Here is a 17,768-nt window from a genome sequence, read left to right as displayed (position 1 = left end):
AGAGGGTGCCCTCACGCACCGCGGGCAGCACGCTCTCGTCCACGCTTTTGGGGGAAAGCCAGAACTGCATTTGATAACGCCGCGTCTCGGAGCTGATTTTAACCTGCAGGTACCTGCTCCGGGGCACCCCGGCCACAGCCTGCCCGCACAGGGACGCCTTCTGTGCCGTCCGTATGCAGTAACAAACGCACTCCAAATCCCGGTAGTTTTTGTAAAGGTTTATAGTCCTTTGCAATGATTGCATGATACATTTCTTCCCCCGCGACACAGCCCTCGGACCAGGAAGCGCCGCTGGCAGCTCGCGCTCCACCTCCCAGCAGCTGGGCTTTGCAATCCGATCTACACTAGCTGCAGAACATCAAATGCACTTTCAACATCTCCATTTAATATTTACATTCAAGCAATTAATAATTGGAAGCTTATAGTTTAGACATTTCTAATAGCAGCAATTTCTATAATAGCTTGTTTAGCTTTAGATAACGATTTTTTTTTTTTTTTTTTTTGCACATAGAAACACCACATGTGTACAGTATCAAAAAATATATACCGGGGATGGTCCTGCGGGGCGTAAGGAGGGCAAGGGGACAAGACTAACAAATGCTGAATGGTTAAAAAGGAGAACAGAAAATAGTCGTTTGATATAGTTTATAAGGTGATCTAGGGACTCCATAAATCTAGGCTTTATATTTCATTATATAAATACCTACAAATAAATATATTAGCGTGGCCAGAGAGCGACCAGCTTTCAGCTCAAACAATACATTTCAATAACACCACGTACAAACGGGAGCAAGAATCACTCGACAAGTTAGCACTGTTAAAATATAATACTATGACTCTGAGTAACTGGCAGGCCCCGTCCTCGCGTGTCCCGGCGCCCGCAGGTCCCGGGGCAGCCCCCGACCGCGGGGCGGGAGCAGCGGCGAGGACACCCCGCGTGGCAGGGACGGCCACCGTGCCCGGCCCTGCGCCGGCGTCCCCTCGGCGGAGACGGCGGGCTCGGCTGCCGCGGCGTGGGCAGGGGGCACGTGGGCTCCGGGGAAGGGGCACCAGTACCTTAGAGGGAGGCGGTGGGGCCGGCGGCCCCAGGACGGGCAGGCAGCTCCCACGGGGAGCAGCCGCCGTCCCACCTCACACCGTCACGTACTCCTTGAAGGTCACGGTCAGGCAGTTCGCGGTCACGTCTGTGATAATTATATTCCCAAAGAAGGGCTTGAATTCCTGCAGGGACTCGGCCTCCTCCTCCTCCTCCACGGCCTCCTGGGGCCGCGGAGGCTCCGCGGCCGGTTTCTCAGCCGGCGCGGGCGGCACCTCCGGCTTCACCTGCGCCAGGGCCAGCTCGCCCTCCGCCCGCGGTTTCACGCAGCGCAAGTCTATGGGCTCGTCCAGGTCCGAATCCAGCAGGATGACCTCCGGCTGGGCGGGCGGCTCCGGCCGCTCCGGGGCCGGGGGGCTGAGGCAGGTGGGGGCACTGATGCTCCGGGAGGTCAAGCGCTTCTTGCCCGGCTCCCGCTCCGCGTGCGGCTCCGACAGGCAGCGCTTCCGCGAGCCGGGGCTGGAGAGGTTCAGTCCCATGGAGGAAGGGCTGTGCTCGCAGACGGGACTCAGGGACCAGGGCACGAGGTCCGGCTTGGTGGTGAGCTGCAGGGGCTGCTCCGCCGGAGGAAGGGGCAGCTCCTTGGCCAGGGGAGTCTTTCGGGGACTTTCCTCGAGCTCCGCGGGGGGCTGCCGGCCCTCGCCCTCGCCTTTGCTCAGGGCGTTGCTGCCCACCACCCTCTCCTCCCCCGGCTTCCTCCAAGCCTCCAGCTTCTCCTCCCCACCCTTCTTAGGAGTCCTCTCCTCCGCGGCCCGCTTCCGGGGAGGCTCCCCGGACTTGATCTTCACCGCCTGCATCCCGTTCTCCATGTACTTGCTCATGACGATCACAATGCGCCCGTTCTTGTTTTTGTTCTTGACGATCTTCATCTTGCCCCCGAGGCCGTTGCTGGCCACCCTGTCCCGGGGGGGAGGCCCGGTACCACTGGACAGGTTCTTCTCGGCCCCGTTCTTGCTCTCCGGGGCGAGGTTCTTGACCGGGCCCAGCAGGTTTTTGGCCGGGCCGTGAGCCCACTTGTCTGGGTGGGCGACCAGGGGGCTCTTGTTACTGTCCAAGCAGGCCTGGCTCTGTGGCTCCTTGCTGCTGGGCTGGTAGTGGGGCTCGTACATCTTGGGGTCCGGCTGGTAGTGGTGGTGCTTCTTGCTGTTCAGCTGGTAGTAATACTTCCCTTTGCTGTGGGACTGGTGCTTCATGCCGCTCTCCTTGCCGTTGGGCTGGTACTGGTGGTGCTTCTTGCTGTTGAGTTCATACTGGTGCTGCTGGCTCTTGCCGGAGGAGCCGAGATCCAGCTTTGGCCTGTTGTCCACGGCGGGGTCCTGCAGCCCCGTGAGGATGTTCGAGCGGCGGGCGAAGGAGGGAAGCTGCAACACAAAACCAGGGGCCGCGGTCAGCTGGTGCCGGAGAGGGAGGTGCCGGTGCTCCGGCAGGTGCCGAAGCCCCCCCCCCCCCCCCCCCCCCCCCCCCCCGTGAAACCTCCGCCCCTCCGGCGGCTCTCGTTACGGGACGCTGCATCGCGGGGCGCAGCGTCCTCGAGCAGGCAAGCCCCAGCCCACTCCAACTTACAGGCTGTGCATTGCTCCAGATTAATGAAGCAATGAAAAGAAGAAAAGCACCCTTCAATCAGCTGTCCAGGAACAGGGGCCAAGCAGGACCGCTGCTGCCGAGCTTGCGAGCAGCCTGCTAATGCCGCTCGGCTGCGGGCGCAGCGGGTCTGCCCTGCAGCCCGGAGGGGAAGGGGGGGCTGGGACCGCCCGATGAGCTCAGCACTGGGGCCTGGGGGTCCCCGGGGCATCGCGAAGCGCCCGGACTGCGCGCACGGCTCCTCAGCATGATGAAACCCGCTGAAAGCGGCTCCCTGGGGACGGGGCCGTGCTGCAAACAGGCTGCCCGGGAGGTGCGGGGCTGGGCTCCACTGCGCATTTACCTGCACGACCAGCGGCTTTGGCTTGGGCCCCCGCTTGCGGTATCCCATCAGCTGCTCCTGCCGCTCCCTGCGGGAACACAGAGTCACGGCGAGGCCCGAGCGGCAGCACGTGGACCCCCGGGGGGCAACCCTCCCCGCGCCCCACGCGGGGCAGCTCCTGCGGTGCCAGTGACCCTACGTGGGTGCAGCGAGCTGGTGCGAGGGGGTGGCGGGAGGGGAGCCGAGGCCCCGCAGGTGCGGAGCCGCAGGCCGGGGGTCCCGCAGGAGGCGGCGGGACGGGGGGGGGAACGGCACGGCCGACCCGCTGAGGCAGCAGGCGCCTGGTGAGACGACTTTCCCGCTCTCGCCTCCCCCCGCTGCAGCGAGGGGCTGAAGTTTACAGTTTGCGCCAAAATACTACAGGAAATAAATGCACGGAAAGAAAAAAAAAAAAAAAAAGGCAGAAAAAAAAAAAAAAGCAAGCCGAAGCCCGTCCAAGCGCAGCAGCAGCAGCAGCAGCGCCGCCTCCTCCACTCGCAGGCATCAAATCCCCGGGCAGGCAGGAGCGCAAGGCGCGGCGTGGGGGGAGCGCGGCGCGGGGGGGAACCTTGAACCGGAGGCGTCGCCCGGCGGCCCCGCGCCCGCCCGCCCCGCCGGGGCCGCCCCCCCCGAGGAGCCCGAGCCCGGGCCCCCGTCCCGCGCCCGCCCCCGCCGCGGCCCCCCGGCTCCGTGACGCATCTGCAATTGCCGAAGCGGGCGCGGGTGCCTGCCGCCCCTCCCGGTGTCGTGTCGTGTGTCCCGTGTCCCCCCCCCGCCGCCCCGACCTTCCCTGCCGCTCACCTGTTCTGGAAGGCGATGAGCAGCCGGGGGTCCAGGATGTTCTCCTCCGGCTCCCACGTGTTATATCTTGTGCGAGAGGGGAGGAGAGCGGCCGTCAGCCGCGGGGCCCCGCCGGGAGGGGGGCCGGGGGTCCCGGGCAAGGGGCGCCCCGCCGCCGCTGAGGGCCGGGAGCACCGGGCCCGCCTGGGAGCGGGTGTCCGGGGCTCGGGTCCCGGGGGAGGGGGATGGGCGGGGGGAGGGAGAGAGAGGAAGGCGCGGGGGGGGGGGTACGGGGACGGAACTGTTTATTTAGCGCAGTTATTATTCCGGAGGAATTCTAGGCATGTCATGATGAAATTTTCCAAATCCCCTTTCCCGGACCCAGGAAAGCGGCCGCGGCGCGGAGGAGGGACCCGGCCGCTGAGTCCGGAACAGCGGCGCGGACCCCCTCCCCCGCGCCGCCCCCCCCACTCCCCCCCCCCCGCCGGCACTGTCATGCAAACCCCAAATACTCCGCAGCGGCCGCCCTCGCTCCGCGGCCGGTGCCTCCGCCTCCGCGGGCGGCTCTCGGGGGCCGCCCGCCCGCCGCGGGCTGCGGGGCGGCGCGGGTTATTTTTGCGGTTATTCCCCCCCCTTCCCCCCCCCCACCCGCGCCACCCCCCCACCCCCCCCCGCTCGGTTCTGCAATATGGAGCCCGGCTCCCGAGGAGGGAAAGGGGGAAGGAGCCATTTTCTGGTGCACATCAGCCGCCGCCTGCCCGCCTCGCTCGGCTCCCGCCGCCGCCGCCACCGGGGCCCCGCGGTCGCTCCTCGCCGCCCGCCCGCCCGCCCCGGCCGGGGCCCTTCCCGGGGCACCGAGCGCGGCGGTGCCCCGCCGCCGGGCCGGGCCGCCCCTACCCCATCCCCGTCCCCGTCCCCATCCCCGCTCGGTTACTCACTTGGGCGACCATCCCCTCCATTTCACCAGGTACTCGACTCTGCCCTGCGGAGCGCGGGAGGCAAAGACACGGCGTCAGCTGGACCCGCCGCCCGCCCGGCCGCCCCCCGCCGCCCCCGCCCCTCCTCACCTTTCGGATCCGCTTCTTCTCGATGCTCTCCACCGCGAAGACGTGCTCCCCCACCGCCGGCAGCTCCATGCCGCAGCCGGGAGGGGCCGGGCCGGGGCCGGGGCCGGGCGTCCGCGGCCGCCGCTGCAGCCGAGCTGGGCTCCGGCTCCGGCAGCTCCCGCCGCCGACCCGACAGACACTGAGCCCCGGCCGCCGCGGCACCGCAAACCCGTGCAAATCCCGGAGCGAGACGTCAGGGAGGCGGCGCCTCCCGGGCCCGGCTGCCCGTCAACGGCGGGGCCGGGGGATTGGCGCAGACCTGCCGGGGAGCGAGGCGGGGAGGGGGCGGGCGGGGGCCGGGCAGGAGCGGCGGGGAGGGGAGGGGAAGGGCCGGGGGGGTGGTGGTGGTGATGGGGGGGGGGAGCAGCGCGGGCAGCCCGGCCCCCGCCCCACGCGTGACTCAGCACGGCCCCCACGGGCCCGGCGAGGGGCGGCAGAGCCCGCGGGGCAGGTGCGCGACACGCGCCGCCCGGGGGGAGGAAGGGGGTGTCGGGGGGGGGGGGGTGTCCGCCCGGAGGATGCGCGGTGCCCGGTGGGGGGGGATGTTCGCGCGTTGCCGGCGGCGTCCCGGGGCGGGGGACGAGCCCTCGGGAGGAATCCACGCCGCGCCACGTCGCGGGCTGCTCTGGGCCCCGGGGGGGCGGCGGCGCCCACCCCCCCGTACGGCCCGGGCCCGCCGCCTCCTGCCGTGGGGCCCGGCCCGCAGCGGGAGGCGGGTGCGAGGGAACGGCCGCGGGAACCGGGCCGGAGGAGCCCGAAGCCCCGCTCCCGGGCCGGGCGCCCCGCTGCTCGGCGGGTCCCTTGCGGCCGGCGGGGAGCCCGGTCTGGGGGGCAGCCAGCGGCGGGGATCCCCCCCCCGTTGCAAGATGGCCGGAGGACCCGGGGGGGGGGAGGGTGCCCGGGGCAGGTGGCGGCGAGTTTTCCTCGCCCGGTGCCGGAAGCCGCAAACGGCGGCGGCGTGCGGGGACCGGCGGAGAGCCCGGGGCGGGCGGCTCCGCGCACTCGCTTCTCGTTCGAACGGATGAAGGGCAGTAGGCTGAGGCCCACGCGTGTCCGCGCCGATCCCCGGCTTGCCAGCGGGGGGACCCCCAGCCCTTCCCCGCTGTGCTGCGCGGAACGTGGCGGCGGTGCCGGAACGGAAGGCGACCTTCCCCCGGGCAGGTGGAGCGGAGCCGGCCGTGCCCCGTGGCCGCTCCGAGCCGCGCCAGCAGCCGGGCACCTTCCCGGTGCGGAGCCCCCGCCGTGGGGGCGGGCAGCTCCGGCCCTTCCCCGCCGCCGCGGCGGGAGCCGCGCCCCGGCCCCGGCACCCCAGGGGGGGCGGGCACGACGGGGGGTACGGCCCCGCGTGGGGCAATTCCCGGGTAAGGCGCTGCCGGCGGGGGGGGGGGGGGGGGTGGCGCCGCCTGGAGCCCCCAGACCTTCCCGGGGGTCTCGGCTCCCGGGACTGGCCGAGCTCGGTCCCCGCAGGTGCCGGGCTCTGCCCCCCCCCCCCCCCCCCCCAGCCGCTGCCGGGAAAAAGGGACGCGCGGGGGGCGGCGGCGGAGGGGACCCCCGGCCGGGGCGGGACCGGAGCCACCGCGCCCGGTGCGCAGCGAGGCCGCCCCCGGGCCGGGGTGGACGGGGGTCCCGCCGCCACCACCACCGCTCCGGCTCTGCCGGGCCGCGGCGTCCCGCCGGCCCACGGGCGGGGCGGCCATTCCCCGCGGGGCCGGGACCCCCGTGGCCGGGGCTCCCGGCAACTTTCTCTAGGGTGCGGGAACGGCGGGGCCGAGCCCGAGCGGCACCGGGGCCCAGAGCGGCTTCTCTGCCGGGGGTCGGGCAGCAGTGCCGGATCCCCCGAGGATGCTCGTGTCCATCCGTGTCCCCCCCCAGGCCTGCGGGCTCTCCCAGTCGCCTTCCCCGTCCCCCGTAGCCCCGGTCGGCAGCAGCCTGTGCCTCCGGGGGCCCTTCCCGGGCCCGGAGGTGTGGGGGACACTGGGGAGGGGAGGGGGGGGGGCACGGCTGAATGTCACTGCGCCGGAGACCGTAACAAAGACGCAGCCGCCACGATCGTAGAGCCGAGCCAATAAAAAGCAAACTGATATTACAATTTTGATTTCCCTGGAGGGCCGAAGGGGCTTAATGTAAGAATTATTATCCATTGTGAACAGCAGCCGAAAGAAAGCACAGACAGGAAGATTTAAAATATTTTTTTTTAACTTAGCGGTTTTCCTAAGAAACATACATTCATTGAAATTTATGCCAGCGGAGTTTGTTAACCCTCCCCTTTGACATTTCAAGCTTCTCCTGTTGCCAGAGGAGACAAGCCGAGCACAAACCACTAATGCTTGCAATAAAACTAAATGCCCAGGGACCAGCACAATTTGGTGCGATTCCCCTCCAATCTGGGTAAGCTGCAGCACACGGCCAGCCCGCAGAGCCACGGCAGCTCTGGGCCCAGCCCGGCCAGGAAGGCTCGGCTCTTCCCAGGACACAGCCGGGAATGGGAGATAAGGAGGGCAGGGGCTAGCTAGCTGCATATATATAGAGACATAGATATAAAATATGTATATTTTTAAATGTGTGACCAGACATCCTTGGCATCTCTGTAGAACCCGCTTGGGGAGCAGTATGAGAGGCCATTGATGAAATATAATATATGTATCTAAAAAAAAAAAAAAAGGTGAAAGCGACACTGAAAACTAACATTAAAAGCATTTTAATCATTGCCTGGCTCGTGGCTCCCGCAGCTCAGCACCAGCTCCTGTCCTGTAGGTTTCTGCAGGATGTTCATCTGCTTTCTGTTACCGGGCTGATTGCACATGATTCGTAGTAATGATTGTAATGGTGGTGATTTTCTCTCTCTTACCTTGCTCAGATAGCAGCAGTTCATGAACTGATACATCTCTCCCTTTGTCAATTTGAAAGAGGACACCTTATTTGAACCACATAAAATATCCTAAATAAGGAAAGCAGGAAACGTTTCCAACTGCTGCCTCTTCTCGACTGGTTGGGGCATATCACAGAGATGAGAAAAGAAAAAGGGTTTCCAACCAAAAGAAACAAGAGCCAACCGCTGCCTTTTAAAGCCAAGTTAGCAGTTGGTTAATACCATGCATTTTGTTTATGATTTGCCTGTTTATAAGGCAGGTTCGAGGTGCAGATACACATTCTGTGGGTATTCTTCCCCTCTGCCACACACCTGTGCAAAAATTCGGATTCCCCTTTATCTGCAGAGCATTGTCGATAGGAACACGGCTCCTTTCAGCGGGAGGACTCTGTCCCAGACAGAGGTGCGAGGAGCGGGCAGATGGAGTGGGGGGGCTCCAGCCACCCCCATGTGCCATGCAACCCAGCAAGGGCCTGATCCAGAGTGGGGGCTGCTGGGGTGCAGCTGTAAGACAAAACCTCTAACAGCCGGAGACAGATGGGCTTCCTGCAGGTGCTAGGAAGCATACCAAGGCAATTTCCCCTCAAATACTTGCTGGCCATGTTCCCTCCTATTACCCAGAGCTGATGTCTGTCTAGATTTACTCTCTTCATCATTATTTATAAAGTTCTTACCCCAGAGACAGAGCCAGCTCTGTGGCTGTGCCTCGCTTGGGTTGGGTTCTGCCTCTCCAAAACACAAGATGCTCCGCTTCCCCTCACCTCTTACGCCAGTAGCTCCTGCAGACCTGCTGTATGTTTGCTATCAAGCAGCACTGATTACACACGCCATCATTTCTGATGTTGCTCATTAGTCTGTATCATTATTAGCAATTCAAACCAGCAACTCTTTTTCAGCTGTAATCCTCCAATTCCACCAAGAAAACTCCAAGGCTGCAGTTTAGGTGCTCAGCTTTTCCTCCCCTCTGCCCTGGCAGGCGCAACAGTTCCTCCTGGAGCGCAAACAGGCCAGGAGCACACCAGGCTTAAGCACCAAATAATAACAGAAAGTTAATTCATGGATAGTTATAGCATTTTCTTCAAGGCCGCTCTCACAGGCGGCCAGGCATGGACTTTGCAACTCTCTTGCATGACTGTGTCCTTGGAGGGAGGGGGAGGGCGCTGGCCCCATTCATTCCTACCTGGCTGCCTGCAGCCTTGGCCAGCTGGGCTTGTGGATTTGCCCTTCTGCTTTTGTCAGCTCTGGCTTGCATTTGAAGTTGTGGCCAGTCTGAAAACCGGATTATAATATAGCCCTTGCTGAGGTCAACACCATGCTGGAGAAAGACAAGAAAAGGATGAGTAGGTAGGCTTGGGGGGGGGGGGGGGGGGGAGCAAATCCACAAAAAACAAAACCCACACACCCAATCAATAGGATGCCATGAGGTAAGATGCAAACAATGAAACCCTGTTCCAGGTTGCCAAGGCAAATCTGTCAATAGAGTATTGAACAAGCAAATCTGACTTGCAATTATTGTCTCCTTCTAAATACAAGCTGCCCCTTTGCCTCACAGTTCAAACCCAATGCTGGTGCTGAGAAGCTCAGTGATTGCTCGCCAGGGCTGTTTCAAAATGGTGAGGGAAGAGTCAACTCCACTGGAGGCTGGGCTGGAATTTACTCCAACACATGCACTGAAAACCCCTGGAGCATCCCCACCACCTTTGCTCCAGCAGCTGAAGTGACATGAGCCCTGCCCCCAGTGTAACAGGCTTTCTAAAGCAGCAAAACCCCCTTTGCAACAAACTGTTTATTCTTCAAAGCTTCCAGTAAAACCTAGAGGACCATGGAGCACACAAGAGTATTTTCACTCTGCTGCAAGAAGAAAACCAGCACAGATTGCCCAGCATTTTGTAACACTCCGGAAAGCACCATAAAGAGCCTGAGCACTCAAGACTGGGGCTGTCAGTGTGGAGCAAGTGCGGTGGCCTTAAAACCAAGTACGACAGCAGGGTCTGGGGCTGCCACCACCCATACAGAAGCAGCAGCAGTGGGAAAATCCAGAGGCAAAACCACCCTGAACTGGGTCATCACGTGGAAATTTAAATGGCTTCACAAGTGCATCGCTGCAGTTGCTGCTGGTGCACATGGGGCCACATTAGGTGAATTCTTTTTTCTGGTGCTGCTTCCAGCGCAAACCAGGAGAGGCTGTGTGCAAAATCCCCACAAATGAGACACTTGTCAGGAGTACACAGTGCGCTTCCACAGCGGTTCAACAAAGCGCAATGGAGCCTGCTTTCGCATAGCTGATGGAGGGACCAAGATGAGGAGTACAGGTGGCACCGTGACCCACAGCAGTTGTTTTGGGGGCACAGCTGGACTCCCCTCACCCTGGAGCCCCCATATGAAGAAGGAGGTGACAGCCCTGCTCTGCAGAGCTGCAGTCAGCGCAAGCAGGGCAGGCAGCACGGAACAGCACGTTCCCAGGAGACTCCATTCTTTGGGGACTCGGACAGGAATAACCCCCCTTCCCCAGGGCCCTTTTCTGGTGTGCCTTCACCCCCAGACTCAAGCATGGGTGCCAGCGAGGGAGCCTCAGAGACCATCTGTCTTTAATCTTCTTAGAGTCAGGCAAATCAGGAGAAATTCAGAGGAAAGAGGCACTGAAGTCCCTCTGTCTCTGGCCATGACCTTCCTTCCACAGCACAGGGCTCAGCGCTCAGCTGGTGGCACCAGGTCCTGCCTGCCCCACAGCCCCAGAGCAAAGCAGACTGCGTGGGACACCAGACAGCAAGCACCAGGGAAGCGTTCCCCTTGCCCAGTGGGAGCAGAAGGGGGCTGTGGGTCTGGGGCAGAGGGAGATTGGAGTCCCCCTGTGCACCGCAAGGAGCCTGGTGCGCATCATCTGCCTCGTCCTGCCCTGCACCTTCTCTACCTACCCCTTCGGCTCATCGAGCAGCCCTGGAGAGGGCTGTATTTGGAGCTCTCTTCCTCCTCTTATCACTTAAGCTGATGCCGTTCCTTGGCAGCTGAGTGTAATTATGAGATTTTCTCGATCAGAAATGGGTCTGCGCATGTGTCTCCCAGCAAGGCTGCAATCTGCTGGTGGCAGCAGCAAGGAGTCGCTCAGCGAGTTTTGAAAGGATTGAGATGTTTTGTGCAAGCTTTTCCAATCTTCTCCATCCACTGGAATCACAAAAACTTCCATCAAAAAATAAACAGTGCCAACACGCTGCGAGCCCCAGACAGCTCAACTTTCGAGCCGCTCCACAAAATCAAACAAGAAGCTACTGGAGTCAGATTTAATTTTGGACACAAAACCCCAAGTAAAACATACTGAACAAAGGTTCCTCTGCAACAAAAGCCACACAAGGAACACTGGAGTCCCGCACACAGGCCAGGAGCCAGGATGGCTCCAGCTGGCCCTGGCCCAGGCATAACAGCCTGGAGGTGGCTCTGGGATTTCCTCTCCTCTCCCCTCTCCATTCTCCAGGTAGACGGGAGCTACGCTGCCGCCTGCCCTGCACCCGCTGCAGAGAGCGTGAGAAAGTCGGAGGCTCCAGGATGTCTTGCTGAGGAGAGCAGGTTGGGGTGGTGATTAGGGTAGTGGTTTGGAAATGCCATCAACAGAGGCACTGGGAAGAAATTATCCTCTGTGGCTTCCCAGGGCTTCCAGAAGGCTTTTCCCCCATGTGACTCTCCAACACACTTGAGACAAGAGCAAGAAATTCCCTTTTTTCTTAGGAGCCAGGCTGAGAAGCTGCAGCTCTTTTCACATTGAAGACGCAAAGACAAAAGCCTCCAGGCAGATACTTCCACCATCACAGCAAACAGAAGCCTGGCCTCTGATCACGCTCTTTAATGAACAAAACCACCAAACTAGTCCTAATAAAGTGAGTCAAAGCACATACCTCCGGGAGGGTCCTTATCCATTTCTAGGAAGACAATCTAAGATTTGTATCTAGTACAAAGTCTTGACCATGCAAAGGAGTCACCGGGCATAGGGGTTTGCCCTGTGCGGTCTGATGGCAGGATAAGGGCTGACAACACAGCTGTGTTGCCGGACAGTTAACCAGAGCTTCCAGGGAAGCATTTCAGCCAGAGCTTCTCAGGCCGCTCCAGGTCTGCATTGGCAGCCAGGCAGACAGCTTCTCTGGAGGGGCTATGGTTTTGAAACACAAAAGCATTATCTTGACATTTCAGTAGTTAAACAAGATTGGAGCAGCTCTACCTGAAGTTTCTTTTAAGGCTGTCACCTTTCAGAGAACATTAAACACAGGGAAAAACAGTCCCAAAAACATCTTCAGGAGATAAACCACCACCTGAACCTCAGCAATAATACATGCTGCTGGAATTGCCATATGCAGCAAAACCTGATTCCTCCACTTCATGTGGCTGCAAAGCCAGCTTGGTCTTCCCGCGCCCACGGGGACGCCAGCACCAGCCTCTGCTCATCCCACACCAGGCTGCTCCTCTGACCCATGTGCTCATCACCCGCCCCGAGCAGGGATGGCCCCATGCCCATTCCTCCTCACCGAGCTTCCAGGCACTTGGTGCCACTTCTCCCTCTTGGGTAGGAGCTGGGCTGTGCCCCAAGAGAAGGGGCTTCAGCCAGGCTTTCTAGGGCACAGCAAGCCCAGCACACTCAGAGGTGCAGCCTGGCTGCCCCATCCCATGCACAAACTCTCCTAGCTCCCACCCACACAAGCAACTCTTCCTGGGAGGGACAAGTATCCATAAAACCTTCCCCAGCTGCAAAGGAAACTAAGCTAGTCATGCCAAGCTATTTAAGTGCAGATATTGATTGATTGATTGATTGGCTATGATTACAGCTGAGGAGAGTGTGCCTGCACCCAGGTGCTGCTTTGAGCTGCCTAGGAAGGGCAGGGTGACAGGCAGCCCCACAGAGAGCTGCTCCAGGCACTATGGGGCATGGGATGGAGGGAGAGAAAGCGAAGCAGGGAAAGCTGCAGCCCTCCCATGCCGGGACCTGTGCGGTGGGTACCGTGCGGGCTCCCAGGAGCAGAACTTTTCTCTCTGTGCTCTGCACCACGCAGGGGCTCTGCTCCCACGGCAGCCTGGTAGCATTTGTGCAGCAGCAGGCACTGCCGAGCCGCGGCTCCGACTCCCACTCGCTGCCAGGACCAGCTCCTCTGGCAGGGCGATTAGACACCACGTGGCACCAATCCAAACTGACGCCCTGGCCTCCCCTCCCCGGGCAGCGTGGCCATGAGTTTGGTAATTGCCCACAGACAGAAGTGATAATTACTGGTTTGGGCTGGGACAGCTCAGGGAGCTGCAGGAAGAGGAGCAGGCGAGGGCCTTGTCAGCACACGTTCTGCCTCGCGGTCCAGGAATGGCAGATGGCAGAGGCTGGCAACTGCTGGCCAGGGCGGCGGGCAAAGTGCTGGTGGTCGCAGCAAATTGCCCGGCCCTTCCCGAGCGCTGCAGAGCTGAGCCCTGGGCTGAGCTTCTGCGAGGGCTGCGGAGGTGGTGACTGCTGGTGATGGAGACCTTTGCACTCTCTGCAGCTCTGGGGGTTGTGAATCACCCAGAGGCCCTTTGGTGTCCCCAGGGCTGCGGCGTCCCGGCTGGCGGCACCGCGAGCTGTGGCTCCCGCGGAGCTGCCGGCACACGGCATTGTGGCCGTGCAGCGGGTGGATTCGGGGCTGCGCTCTCGGGTCTCTCCTTACGCGAATGGCTGTGGGATCCTTGCTCCAGGCACGCGGTTCCCTCACGTGGTTCCCTCAGGAGTGAGCTGGGAGCTGTCGGGATGGATCTGGCAGCCGCTCCGCGGACAGGGAGACGGCGTAGCCACAACTCGACCGAGCCCTGCTGCACGGGAGCGAGGAGCTACGGCCCCTGCGCTTCTCCCCTCCGGCAGATCCATCGCTGGCAAAATGCAAAACGCAGCTCTTGACAGAGGCGTCACGGTTTCGAAAGGGCGCTGCTGGTTCACGCCCGAGCGGCGAGGCCGAGGAGTCTCGCCTGCGTGCACGGCGCTGCTGCGTGCAGGCGGAGGGAGGAAGCGTGCGCGGCTCTGTGGTCAGGCAGTTTCCATCCTCCCTGCACCTGAGCCGAGGCAGCGGCACAGCTCCCCAGCAGCCCTTCCCTCCGGCTGCCTGCCTTGAGGCGCCGGCCGGCTTCCTTCCGCCCGCGCCGCTGCGTGAGCATCGCCTCGGCAGGTTTAGCCAGAGCCCGTGGCTGTTTGCAAGATGATTTCACCAACCCAGCGACGGCCCTGGCACTTTATCCTCTCAGCGGATTACACCAAGTATTTATGTTTTCAAGGGTTTCAGAAAGATTTACTGGGTGTGCTGTCCGCCCTGTGTGCGTTACACTGTCACCAGAGAGCTCCCTGCTATAAAGCTGCTTAGTCCAACCCAAGTCGAACTGCATTAAACCTATTAGGAAGTGTACACGTTTGCCTGGGGGTGGGAGCCCATCTGTATTTGCAGGGCAGAAACCCAGAGGGTTGTGGGCCTCAATCCAAGGCAGGCACCGGCCACGCATCCCGCAGTGTGGGGGTCCGCTCTGCGCCCCAGCTCCTGCCGACCTGTGGGGCTTGGGCGACGAGTCAGCGCCTGCACCCGGCGTGGGGCACTCCGCTGCTGCAGAAAGCTCAGCCCTGGGCGTGGATGTGATTTGCATGGCGTATAAATTCCTTAAACCAAAAGGTTGATAATCTGCCAGTCCATTGCATGTGTGTTAAGCAGGGCAGAGCAGGTGCTGGGCTCCCGGCCGGCTGCGGGTGCACCGGCTCACACCAGGTTTAGGCGAAAGAGCCGTGGAAACAGCCATGCAGAAGCCGGGTGAACACTACTGGGGAGACAAGGACTGGTCGCTGACTGGTTAGACTGGCTCCTCCAACCTCTGCCCCTCCTTGGACTACCTGTATTTGATTATATAGAGCCAAGTATTTCCTAAGGGACTCAAATTGGACTCCTGGGATCCTGCACTACTCCTGCCTGGCAGAGTGGTCCTGTCCCGTAGTGACATTGTCCTGGGCTCTGCGGGTGCTGGTGCCTGGCCCTCGGATGCTTTTTCATGCTGAATGTTCAGGTGAGGGTGTTGCAGGAAAGACTTTGCAATTCACACACGGGAGAGTGGCAAAGCAGCATGGTGAGAGCAGGGTGCTCCCGTCCAGAGAGTCCTGCAAACTGAGAAACCCCAACATCAAGGGTCTCTCTGGGCAGAGGAAACTTCCCCACTGAGACTGCTCCTTTTGCTTGTTGTTCACTGGGATATTTTAAAGGGAACGATGTCTTCTCAGCAGAGGGATGGCAGCTCCATGGGAAGGTTGGGTCCTTCCAGGCACCGTGTACCCAGGATGAGCTGCCAGGATGGCACAAGCACAGAGTCTCACAAACTGGATGCACTGTTTTCACCTGAGCAAGAATCATCCTGGGCTGGAGGAGAGGAGCCCAGCACGGCTGGCAGGGGTTACCGGCAGTGTCTGGGCAGCAGCAGCAGTGCTGTGAAAGGTGCCCAGCACTGGCCACCCTGCAGTGCTGAGAGTCACCCATGGGAAAACGGCAGCAAGTGATTTGTCTGTGGCAAGGGGAGACCTTGGCACGTCCCAGGAGAGCAGTTAGCGGGCGAAGGGAGAGAGCTGCTGTCCCTCAGAAGGACAGAGAGGTCCCTTCATGCATGAGGCCGAGCGGGGCCGTGGCTGGGCTGGGGGCTGTTCCTTGGAAAGCTGCAGACCATCTCCCTTTTCACTTCCCCTTCTCTCGGACGAGTGTGTGTGCCCTGGGCAGCTATTTTTAGGCTGCTGCTCGCTGTCTGGTTTCCCCTGGGGATGCTGAGCAGGTTCTGGGAACTCCAGCTGTCTCTCGGGCAGCGCGAGAGATGCTTCGCTTCCTGAGCTTGCTCCTCTGCTCCTCAACACGTGTACCAGCTCTGCTGCTTTCCTGCAGCCACCCTGGCATGGGAGACCCCCCCCCCCCCCGCCAGGCCCCTCGCCAGGGCCGGCAGTGCCAGTGCTCCTAGGACAGGCAGGACAGCCTTGTCCAGGGAGGGGGGGTTGAACTTCACCCCAAGTGCATTTCCCCGCTCCAGGGATCTTCCAGATTTTGTACCTTGTGGTTGCTGCTATCTCTGGGGTGCACGTGAGGGTCCATTCACCCCCACTCACACACCAGGCCTGGGGAGAGTCTGGGGCAGGGACACACAGGACACCATTTGGGACAGCTCTCGTTGCCACATGTGCACACTCGCTCCACGTCACCGGCGCTGTAACAGCAGCCCACGTGTCGGGGCAGCCCAGGCCACCGTCAAGACACCTCCGCGGTGCCTGGGGAGCCAGCTATTGGATCCAGTTGGGTTTCCCTGCGATGGATTAAGGAGCTCCCCCCAGTCTGGAGGAGCATCCTCCCAGGTTGGCAGCACAGGCTGCGGTCAGGGCTGCGTCACTCCCCTCTTTGATTGCTTGCTGGGATAAACCCCCGGCACTGGACTCTCTGGGGCTGAGACAGTCTCAGGCTTCCAGCAGCCAGGAAGAGTCAGGAAAATCTGAGAAATGAGCCAATCCAATCAGCTTTGCCACTTTGACCAGAAAAGAGCAGCAGCTCTCCCTGTGTGAGAGCACGGAGGACACAGGTGAGTGTTAGCCCAGGGAAGGGCTGTGGCTTCAGCCTGGGTCTGGGGGCTTTGATGATGCTGATGATCTGCCCCAGTAGACGGAATTGCAGGGTATGCAGACGACTGCAACGCTGATTGATGGAGCTCTGTCATTAAAAACACAACCACTGTCCTAGTCCCTGAGGATTTACTGCCCGCAGCCAGGAAATACAGCAAATGCAGCCTCCTCGCATTGCTCACACTGGACAGCCGGGAGCCCAGGCACAACATGGGGCTCGGTCCCGGACTCCCCCTTGCACAGTCTTACCCAGCCACCCCACTCCCTTTTCTGCCCTGACGCCCACGCTGAGCCCAGCTTGCCCCTGCATTGGGTTGCCCACAGCCGTGAAGCTCAGGACACCCTCCCATGGTGACCGGGACACGGGACAGCCTCGTTGTACGAGGTGGGGACGTGCACCCTGGGTGTCCCTCCCCACGGCACCCCGTGGCTGCCTGGTGTGCCAGATGCTGAAGGAACCAGCTGGAAGCCCAGGCACGGCCAGCACTGGCCACTGCGGTGAGGTCTCACGTGTGTCCCAGCCTGAGATGACCCGTGGTGGAGACCGGGCTCAGCTGGAGCATGGCTGGGACTGAAATGGAGGTGAGGAGCTGCTAGAGCCCCGCGGCGACCGGCAGCAAGTCAGCGGGCGGGAGCCCGCTCTTGTGGGGGTGACACCGTGGGGACGGTCGAGTCATTTGGTTTCCGACACACCCCGTGTCCCTCAGCGGGGCACACCCTTTCCTCTGGTGGGGAGCCCAGTTCACCCAGCCACAGGTTCCCCACAAGCCCTGCCCGGGTACCAGGCGGGAGGAGGGTTCCCAGGGCTGGCCGTGCCCGTCGGTTCCTTGTCTCGCTGCCCTTTGGCAGCTGATTTTCTTGCAGTGCTGTGAGCAAAACCGGGATTGTGTCTCTGCCCCAGCTCAGTGCAAGCTGTGCCACGCTGGTCTGGGGCACGGCAGGGCTGCGGGGACCGTGTGGCTTGCAGGGCGGGGGGGACACGACAGGGAGGTGTGAAGTGACACTGTGCACACCGGTAGACTGGCACAGGGTGGAGCACGAGGCAGGGATGCAGGGTTGTTCAAAGCAGGGATGCAGGGTTGTTCGAGGCAGGGATGGGGGCCGTCAGGGCGGAGGGACAGGGATGCAGGGTTGTTCGAGGCAGGGATGGGGGCTGTCAGGGTGGATCACGAGGCAGGGATGCAGGGTTGTTCAAAGCAGGGATGCAGGGTTGTTCGAGGCAGGGATGGGGGCCGTCGGGGCGGAGGGACAGGGATGCAGGGTTGTTCGAGGCAGGGATGGGGGCCGTCGGGGCGGAGGGACAGGGATGCAGGGTTGTTCGAGGCAGGGATGGGGGCCGTCGGGGCGGAGGGACAGGG

At 61.8% G+C, this 17,768-nt stretch overlaps 2 protein-coding genes across 2 annotated transcripts; one reads left to right on the top strand and one right to left on the bottom strand.

The window, feature by feature from the left end:
* Positions 1-203: 203 nt before the first annotated feature.
* On the bottom strand, positions 204-5,129 carry CBX4 (chromobox 4). The gene is made up of 5 exons (XM_069799470.1): positions 4,886-5,129; positions 4,757-4,800; positions 3,840-3,905; positions 3,021-3,087; positions 204-2,457 (listed from the first exon to the last, which is right to left on the bottom strand). The coding sequence occupies exons 1-5, from the start codon at positions 4,952-4,954 to the stop codon at positions 1,132-1,134; spliced, it is 1,572 nt and encodes a 523-aa protein (XP_069655571.1). The 5' UTR covers positions 4,955-5,129; the 3' UTR covers positions 204-1,131.
* Positions 4,953-16,985, top strand: LOC138687959 (collagen alpha-1(I) chain-like). The gene is made up of 9 exons (XM_069797647.1): positions 4,953-5,955; positions 6,002-6,285; positions 6,427-6,975; positions 11,263-11,354; positions 13,345-13,472; positions 13,654-13,935; positions 14,315-14,423; positions 16,327-16,370; positions 16,735-16,985. The coding sequence occupies exons 1-9, from the start codon at positions 4,953-4,955 to the stop codon at positions 16,983-16,985; spliced, it is 2,742 nt and encodes a 913-aa protein (XP_069653748.1).
* Positions 16,986-17,768: the final 783 nt, after the last annotated feature.

Source organism: Haliaeetus albicilla, chromosome 12 (assembly GCF_947461875.1).
Source record: "Haliaeetus albicilla chromosome 12, bHalAlb1.1, whole genome shotgun sequence".
NCBI classification, from domain to species: domain Eukaryota; kingdom Metazoa; phylum Chordata; class Aves; order Accipitriformes; family Accipitridae; genus Haliaeetus; species Haliaeetus albicilla.
The sequence above is the reverse complement of the archived record's forward strand: the minus strand, read 5'-3'. Positions and strand labels throughout refer to the sequence as shown.